The 10,003-nt window shown below is 36.1% G+C and overlaps 1 protein-coding gene across 1 annotated transcript; it reads right to left on the bottom strand.

Annotated features, from left to right (window-relative positions):
* Window positions 1-3,552: 3,552 nt before the first annotated feature.
* LOC132300850 (pentatricopeptide repeat-containing protein At5g66520-like) lies at window positions 3,553-5,937 on the bottom strand. The gene is made up of 2 exons (XM_059798105.1): window positions 4,113-5,937; window positions 3,553-4,017 (listed from the first exon to the last, which is right to left on the bottom strand). The coding sequence occupies exon 1, from the start codon at window positions 5,582-5,584 to the stop codon at window positions 4,214-4,216; it is 1,371 nt and encodes a 456-aa protein (XP_059654088.1). The 5' UTR covers window positions 5,585-5,937; the 3' UTR covers window positions 3,553-4,017; window positions 4,113-4,213.
* Between the last annotated feature and the right edge of the window lie 4,066 nt (window positions 5,938-10,003).

Here is a 10,003-nt window from a genome sequence, read left to right as displayed (position 1 = left end):
GAAATGACTCTCAGTGATGCTTGCCAAGAGCACAACCTTCACAAACTTCTTTAACTTCTTGTATTGTTGGCAGCTCATACACCATGCTATTTTGTTGTAAATTCTTTAAGCTTTGGAAATTCAAATGCCTAAGTCTTCTATGCCAAAGCCATAACTCATCAACAACATCCATCTTCAATGCCATATTTTTTGAACATGAAAAAGTGAGAGGAAAGCTTCTACTTTTGCCCATCTTGATTTTTGCCACAATATGATTTTGTCCTCCCTTATTATAAATTTTGCAAGAATTCTCATCAAAATGAATAGAGTACCCATGCTCTACAAGTTGTCCAACACTTAACAAATTTTGCTCCAAATCCGGAACAAGTAACACATCTCGAATATGCTTTCTTCCTTTTTTTTGTCTCTATGGCAATGTACCTTTTCCTTTTGCTTGGACCAAGGCACCGTTTCCCATCCTCACTTGAGAATTTGATGAAGAATCAATCTTCAATGTGGTTATGTGGTTACTACACCCACTATCAAGAAACCACACATCATCCTTTTGTTCCGATGTCATATGACAAACATAAAACATGCTCGCTTCACTTTCTTGCTCTTCGGAAAAATTAGCTTGCTGATTTGTTTTCAACCGGCAATCTTTTTGAACATGTCCAAATTTCTTGCAATTGAAACATTGAGGTTCCCCAAAACCAACAATTTTTGTCAACATGGCTACTTCTCTTGCAAATTCCACAATTTTGTTGAATTGACTCTATATTTCCACTTCTCTCAAAATTATTTCTTCCTCTTCCTCTTCCGTGTCTTCCACCTCTAGAAGATTCACCTTTGGATCGATCAAAACTTGATGGGTATTTTTCTTGATTTTTGGAACTAACATTGAGCTTGGATTGAAAAGCACTTTCAATTGTCTTTTCGGAGCGCTTACTCAACCTTCGCTCAAATGCTTTTATGGAACCCATCAATTCTTCAACACTTAAGTTTTCAAGCTCTTTAGTCTCTTCAATAACAGCAACAATAGGGTCATATTTTTCCGGCAAACTAATTAGAATTTTTTCAACAATTCTTTGATTAGAAATATCTTTCCCATAGGTCTTCATTTGATTTACCACCTCCATAAATTTAGAAAAATAATCTTTCAACAACTCCATTTCTATCATCTTCATATTTTCAAAATCTCTTCTCAAAGATTGGAGTTTTACAGTTCTTACCTTCATGCTGCCTCTATACTCCTTCTCGAAGATATCCCATGCCTCCTTTGCATTAAAAGCATTGATAATTATAGGAAAGATTGTATCAGCATCTCCTTGTTGAATCAAGCCTAAAGCTTTTGCATCTTTCTTATTATGATCTTTCAATTGTTGTCTTTGGGCATTCGTCAAAGTTGTTGTATCCTCCGGTTCATCATACTCATCTTCAACATAATCCCATAAATCATATGAGAGAAAAATGGTCTTCATCTTCACATACCAAAAATCATAAATTTCCCCATAAAAAATGGGAAGTGTTGATTGATGGGCCCCTTGGTTTTGATTGCCTGTAGTCGCCATCACGATCGATCTTCTTCGGGGTTTGTTTTCCCGTTAATAAGCTTCACGCCCAGTTTGCTCTGGATCAAAATCAAGCTCTGATACCACTTATGTTGGCAGTAGTTTCAACCAACTAAATAATTTCTAAGTGAAAAGAGGAGAAGAATGAAGAAACAAATATTTTTTTTGTATTGTGTTGAATTCTTTGTTGTGTTAATATATCTTAGCAACAAATCCCTTACACTATATATACTATTCTCCCATTGACCTTTGGACTTTCCAAGACAATTCTCAATCACACACATGATACATGCACTCACTTGATACATGTACATAGTTGATACATGTACCTGCTTGATACATGTACAATAACAGATACATGAATAAACCAAAATGCACAATGAACATGGCATTAATTTATTTTTAACACAGGTCTCCCGGCCGTGTATTTGTGTATACACCCGTGTCCTACCTAAAATGTGGACGCCTGTAGCCGTGCCAGACACGTGTCCGATTGTATTCTCAGATTGTTCGTATCTAATACCGCCACGGCACCTTCGATAGAGTGTCCGTACTTCCTAGAATGATAATCAGTTGATGGATTATCAAATGTAGATTCTGATGTATATTCAGATAGCAGTAGTAATGATTTAAAAGGGGCTAGTATCTATCTATGTTTACAAGAACTTCATAATTACTTTAGGTCTATTTTGAAGGATTATGCAGTTCAGGCGGGTTTTGAGCTTGTGAGGGAGAATAACAAGTCTACGTCACTCACAGCCCATCGTGGCCATGGATGCAATTGGAGAATCCATGCATCCCTCTTGCCTGACAAAGTGACCTATAATATAAAAAACTCTTGGGTAGGATCACAGTTGTGTGAGAAATACTAAGAAGAGTAAGGAATTGACTTATACTGGATAGCAAAGAAACTATCTGGTAAGTTTTAAGTATCAAACCTGACATAAGATTTGATGCATTGCATGCTGATTCTATAATATAGGGTTAGGAGGAGAGCAAAAGAGGCAAATGAAGGAATACATACATTCTATCACAAAGTTGCCTTGATATGAAAATGAGAGATACTAAGAACTAATCCTGAGAGCGTGGTTAAGATGAGAAGGAACAACCGAACAAGATCATCCGCATATTCAACACTAGCTGGTGCTGTAGGCTCATTTATAACAACTGCAAAACTCAGTTTTCAGGTGTGAAATTCAGAAAATTGTTATGGAAAGCAAATAGGGTTTTGAGAGAAATTGAACTCCATTCAAAGGAAGCATATAATTGGTTGGTCAAGAATCCTTTGGAAACCTGGTGCAAGCGTCAATTTGATCCAATGGTAAAATGCGACAGTGATAAACAGTATTGTGGAGTCTTTTAATTCCTTGATTAGTACAAGGCTCGAACATGTTCCGAGTATCCTGGATTCAATCAAAATCAAACTAATGCTTAGGATACAAAAAAGATTTCATAAAGGAGCAGCACTGGAGAGGATGAATAGGGCAATCACAAAAGCTGAAAATTGCACAATTATTTGAACTGGGGGACATCAATATGAGAAAATGGAGTTTGGAATGGAATATGTTGTCAATTTGGAGCACAAAAGTTGTGAGCGTCGAAGATATATGGAATTCAATGCAATCATACAGTTACATGCATTGCACACAACAGACTTGACATTGCAAGGTTATATGACAGCTATTTCTCAAAGGTTATGATCTAAAAGCCTATAGCAATATGCTGTTTCCAGAACTTCTATAGGAGGGTAGACCTAAGAGGGCAAAGAGAAGGGAAATTCTGGGAAAATATCGTGCATTGACTAATGTAGCATATGCAAGGTATGGGGCACAACCGGATAGGCTGCTAGAGAGCACCAGTTAAGTCCAGAGGAGGTTCAACTGCAGCTAGTGGTTCAGGAAGAGGAGAAGGAGAGGTTCAGGAGGAAGAGGTTCATGAATAGGCAGTGGCTATGGAACCAATGTAAGGCTTGTAAGAGGCTTGCCACGGTTGTTGTTGCTATCAAAGACCTTCCCATTTTCCAATTTCCCTATATAATGTGCCTTTGCAGTAGGCGTTTATCCATCCACAAAATTAGATACAACACAAAGTTTACAACTATCACATTAAGCTTAAATAATTATCATATATAAATGTCACCACATCCATTTTTTCTACTATCCATTCCATCCAACCAAACAAAAAGTGAGGGAGATACCTTTGCTTTCCTAAGTATCCCCCATCCATCCACACCCCCCCCCAATCTTTTTTTTCATCCCTCCAATCAAAGCATAACATCTCTTTTTGGCTTATAACCTTCCATCATTAAGTTTACCTGATTTAAACATGTAAATTAAGAAAATCATAGTGGTCAACAAGAGTTGACCTATGGCACAAGGTCTGAAACAGTGAAACCCCCAATCATTCTCACCATTGAGCGTACAGCTCGTTTTTGTTAGACCGTTCTTCTAGATCTCTCTCTTGTGTGCTGTCAAACAAGAACAGTAAAATTTCACAATAAAGCAAATGCATGCCGCATCTTCCCAAAGGAAGTTAGTAGATCCCTTTTTACAAATAAATCACCTGCCAGAGAAGCTTGGGTTGGAGTTTAATTTGCAGATGTACTTGCTGAAGTTCTGCCCCAAGTTCAAGAGCCTTCACAAAGGGATGAAAGCTGTTCAACTTCAGATGAAACTAGACCCTCTTGCCTTCTTCACGTTTTGGTTAACCATTAGCTTCCTGATTCTTTCAGCGTCATCCCACTTATTACTCAAGATATACAAATCAGAAATGAGAGTGTAAACCCCTCCATCATCTTTTGGCTTTACCATTCTCAGAACCCGCTCCACCACTCTTTCCACCATCTCAAACTGCTTATGTACCTTACAAGCCGACAGGAAGGAGCTCCACACAACAACATTGGGTTCGAGGCTCATTGTCCTAATAACCTCATACGCCTCCCCTAACAGCCCCGCCTTTCCAAGCAAATCGACCATGCAACCGTAATGCTGAATTCTTGGCTTTAACCCGTACTCTTCAATCAATTTAAAATATCTTCGGCCCTCCTCAACCAGCCCTGCTTGTGCACAACCGCTAAGGATCCCCGTGAATGTTAATTCATTGGGTCTAACACCCATTTCTTTCATTATCTCAAATATAGTCAACGCTTTGTTGCCGTAGCCATGTTGTGCAGACCCACAAATCAATGCAGTCCAAGTCACGACATTCCTGTCTTGCATCATATCAAAGACTTGGCAAGCATTGTTTAATAGTCCACACTTGGCGTACATGTCAACCAGAACGGTACCAAGTTCCACATTCAACTCCCAATTGTTTCTCACAGTAAACCCGTGAATTGACTTTCCCAGCCGCAACCCAATTGAACCCATGTGAGCACACTTGGTTAAAATGGATCCGAGGGTGACTTGGTCAGGTTTTAATTGGTCAATCGCAATCATTTGGCGGAAATGTGTTAACCCGGTGGCCCAATGGTCATTGTTGATGTAAGCAGCGATCATGGCAGACCAGGAAGCAAGATCCCTCGAAGGCATTATCTCAAAGAGAGAACGCGCTGTCTCTAAATCTCCCGACTTTGAATAGCCAGTAATCATGGTATTCCACGTAACAGTGTTTCTGTGGGGCATTTCATCAAACAGGACGCGAGCATCAGCGAAGGAGGCAACGACATAAGCATGTAGAAGCGAAGAGGAAACGTAAACGTGAGAAAAGAAACCTAGCTTGAGAAGATGGGCATGGAGGTGGCGGATGAGGGAGAGTTTGTGCAAATGAGTACAGGCTTTGATAGTGAAGAGTAAGGAGAAAGAATCCAAGGGGAGGGATTGGCGATGCATTTGTGAGTAGAGGTGTAATGCTTTAGAAGGTGAAGAAGAAGCAGCAGCATTTCTGATGGCTAAAGACAGGGAGTTAAAGTCTCTAGTTCCTCTTCCTCTGCCAAAGCAAAAGCAAAAGCAAAAGCAAACAGTGGGATTGATTGTGGGACGTTTCAGCATGTAATTACAAGAGAGAATCACTCTCCGTAGCTTCACTATTTCCATATCGAATTTGAGGGCAATTGATTAATGCGGCTACTACTTCACTTCGGCCGATCCAAGTGGAAATACCAAGTGTATTTGGCCCCCCAGCCACTGAATGGGTGCCAAATACTACGCATGCGGGACCAAGGAACTTAATTGTATGGATGTGGAAACTACTGCATATAATGTTTATGTAATCCGACACCCAAAAAGCCACGCAACCTCTAAGCAAAGAATAAACCACTATGGTTGCTTTCGGTTACAAAATTAGGTCCACCTCAACCAATCTCAACCCATTCTAATATACACACATAATTAATCGCTTGTTAATGGTGAGCATACATATGATCTCTCATTAAAACAAGAAAAAGAAAATTTATCCGCACCAAGTTATCAACTACAAATACAATTGGATATGATTTGACGGTCCTGTCTATTACAAACTTATATTTTTCCAAATCTAACAAAATCATCTTTTTCCTTTTATTTTTTTTAAGTAGGGTGAGTTGTGCAGCATTTTTTAACTTGACAAGTAGGGTGAGTTGTGCAGCATTTTTTAACTTGACAAGTAGGATGAGTTGTGCAGCAGAATAAGTTGTGAAAAGTTGAGTTTTAAAAAATGTTTTAGAGAAGGGTTAATCAAGTGTTTCTTTATTCAATTTTTAATCTATTAAAATTACGGGTTAATTAACAATCACATAAAATAATGAGAGTAAAATTAGAGCGACACCAGATTTTAGCGACGAAACCAATTGAAAAATTTCGAGAATTTTTGTGCTGTCCCGAGCGTTTACGATACACTATGTATGAAACAAACTACACCGAACTTTGACTCAGGCTTACACCCCTTCATCCTACCAAGACCCAACACATTGAATGCCCTGGCTTTGTGACCTCCTGTCCAACAACTCTCGACTTCAGACTTACTCCTTGAATCTTGTAGAAGGATTGCTTGTAGGTCAACAACATTCCGTGAATGCCTTGATCCCTAACTCCATCACGATTTGAACAGCACCTTAATTCACTCGTGTGTGTATAAAATGTATGTTCTAAAAAAAATCTCATAAAAAGGCTCTTAATGAAAATCAGAATTTTAATGCAAAAAGCCATACCACCCAAAGTGAGAAAAGTATATTTTTATAAACTTTTGAAACCATAATTATACTTGGAAAACAAGTCAATTTCGTGTATGAGCTTTTAGGAGAAAGTCTATATAAAATAAGGAATTAAACAGAGTAGAAAACAAAGTTACCAAAAACTGTTATAGGACTTGAACCGGTTCAGCTGCCCTTGAACTGGTTCAAGTTGCCCAGTGTATTTTTTAAAAAACAAAGCTTTAACAGTTAAACCGGTCCAACTGGTCTTGAACCGGTTTATGTTGGTTAGACCTGAACTGAAGTCTTCACACTTAGAAAAATTCGGCAACGCTAATTTTTCGAAAACATGCAAGTGTCCTTAACTTCTAACTAGGCTTCCTAAAGTGTTGTTCTTACCCTTTTTGAAGTCGTCAAGTTATTGATTGAAAGAGTATTTTTTGGGTATTATAGTTGCATATATACTTTACACAAAAATATTTTTCCCTACAACCACTCTACTAAAAATGTATAGTGATAAGCAGGGTCGAACTCGTATTCAAGTTGGAATTTCGTATTAGAAGTTAAATTCAAATTATTATATAGAGAGGAGTAAAAATACTCTGTCTTTTTTTTTTTTTTGGTGGTTTTGAAAACTAATCTATTGAAATTTAAAATATCTAATCTAATAGGCGAGAAATTAAGAAAATATTTAAATTGAAGATAAAAATATAAGTGAAATACATTGAATGAGAAGAAATGGGGAAAATAAATTCGCAAGCATTGGGCTAGCTATGCAATATTTACAGTTGAATTGTATTACAGCTCCTTCCAATCTCCTCTTATCCTTTTTGCTAGGGGTGTCAAAAAATCCGATCCGATTAGTTCGGAATGCCAGACCCACGGATTAGTGGCGGATTCAAAAAAATTGAATCCGTAGTTTACAGATCGGATCACGGATTAGACTGTCAAAAATTCAATCCGATCAGTGAATTCGATCCATGGCAAATCCGTAATATATATATATATATATATATATATATATATATATATATATATATATGAACTCCTAACATACCATACTTTTTTTTTTTTTTTGATAAGTATTATACAATTAGTTTTATACAGTAATATTTATTACTCAATCAATAACAATGGACCACCAACTTTTTTTTTAAACAAATCTTAAACCTAGCCAAAAATCAAAGAACTAAAGAAAAGCAAAGAGAAAAGCGGTCGCCTCACTTATTATATATGCATTTAAATTGATTTTATCTATATTCTGTTATACACTTATACTGCTTTGTAAGTAGATATGAAATTAGTGAAAATAGATTATTTTGAAAAATTCAGTTCGCGGATTGGATCCAATCCTATCCATTGGCTAACGGATTGGTGACGAATTCAAAATCACCCAATTTGTTGTGAGCGGATCAAATTAGGATTGATGCCTAATTCGATCCGATCTGATCCGATCCGTGACTACCCTACTTTTTGCTGACTTAGATTCTCACGCGGACTGCCCACTCACTCCACGTGTAATGGCGACAAGCCCAGGTGACATGGCATTGAGATTATGAGATCCCAAAAATGGAAGAAATTATAGTGTCCCAAAGATTGGAACATTAGATCTTTAGGATTAAAGCCCAAGTGTGCTACAAGAATAATTTGTGTACTTCTTAATTATAAAAGTTATATCACTTTCTGCTGCAGTTTAAATTCCTTTGCTTGCCCTTCATTTTTGCTTGTTTTCTTCTGCTTCTCTAATTAATACAAATAAAATATAAAACATATGTATAATAATAATTACATAATATAAATAATATATATATTTATTGAGTACATAAAATAATAATTTTTGTGCCCTTATCATTGATCACAAACAACTTTTCAATTCCACTTCCGATCTTGAACTTGAAATTTAAATTTAAAATTACAATTCAATCGAACTTGTTTTGACAACGAAATTTGTCAATTACAAATTTTATATCTCACAATCTCTCTATTTTGTAATTTCGTGACAAAACTCTAAAAACAAATTCATAAGCTTCCCAAACAGAAAAGGAAGATTACAATTTGTCAAAAAAATTAAAAATAGAATGTTTCTCTTGAATATCTTTCAACTGCTCTTGATCATGTGACAATCCGAATTTTTAAAATTATATTTATTTCATTATATATTTTTTTATTTGTCATAATTAATTTGATTAATTATGATTGGAGGCTTATTAATTGGAGACTGATTATTTTAGTAGAGATTTATAGTTTTTTAAAATTTTGTTACATAATATATATATATATATATATATAGAAAGAAATGGAAAAATGGGATTTGGTGATGGAATTTGCGGGTCCCACCTAATGATATTTATTGGATTTGATTTAGTTTTATATATATATATAATATTTATATATACCCACCTTTTCACACCATTAAAACAGACATTATAATATATATATATATACCACCTTTTCACACAATTAAAACAGACATTATATATATATATATATATATATATATATATATATATATAAATCAAATCCAATAAATATCATTAGGTGGGACCCGCAAATTCCATCACCAAATCCCATTTTTCCATTTCTTTCTTTCTCATCCCAATCTCGGCTCACTGTTTGCATCAAACAGACATGGGTATATATATATATTGGATTTGATTTAGTTTTATATATATATAATGTCTGTTTGAATGGTGTGAAAAGGTTGGCTGCCGACAAAAAGAAAAGTGGGTTTGGTTTGGTGATGTAATTGTTAATTTTGCATTTTTCTTTTTGTTTTTTGACTACTAAGTCATGTGTATAGTTGGCATCCGATGGAGGAGAAATTATTGGGTACCTCAGGGTGCCACGTCAAAGCCACTAACTGGTACCCCCATCCAATAGAATAATGCCATATGTCATATTAGAGAAACATTCCATGTCAGCTTCAACTCAGCCAAAACAGGGAAACAAAAAGACAGAAAGTTAACACCATCTAAACAGTCGCTGAGAACAAAAATCCCGCCCAAAATTCTTTTCCCCAAACCCAAAATCCCGCCTAAAATTCTTTTCCCCAAACCCATAAAGTACTTCTGAAAAAATATTTTTTTATTTCACTCCATCCCGGACAGTGGCAATAAACAATTCAGTCCAAAATTTTTTCTCTGGTCGACAAAGCCTACAACGAAGAAGTTACCGGAAGAGGTATGACTTTACCAATTATTATTCTATCTTCTCCCATCACTTTTTTTTTAATCTTGTGAAAATCTAAAATTTCTGCTATATTATTTTCTAATGGACTGCTTTTATTCTCCTTGTTCTACATTGTCATCCTAGACACCAGTCATTGTTTGTTGATTTATGTATTGAT

The sequence above is a fragment of the Cornus florida genome, unplaced genomic scaffold (genome assembly GCF_030987335.1).
Source record: "Cornus florida cultivar Cherokee Brave unplaced genomic scaffold, ASM3098733v1 CherokeeBrave_3.0.0_Hap2_Chr03, whole genome shotgun sequence".
NCBI classification, from domain to species: domain Eukaryota; kingdom Viridiplantae; phylum Streptophyta; class Magnoliopsida; order Cornales; family Cornaceae; genus Cornus; species Cornus florida.
The sequence above is the reverse complement of the archived record's forward strand: the minus strand, read 5'-3'. Positions and strand labels throughout refer to the sequence as shown.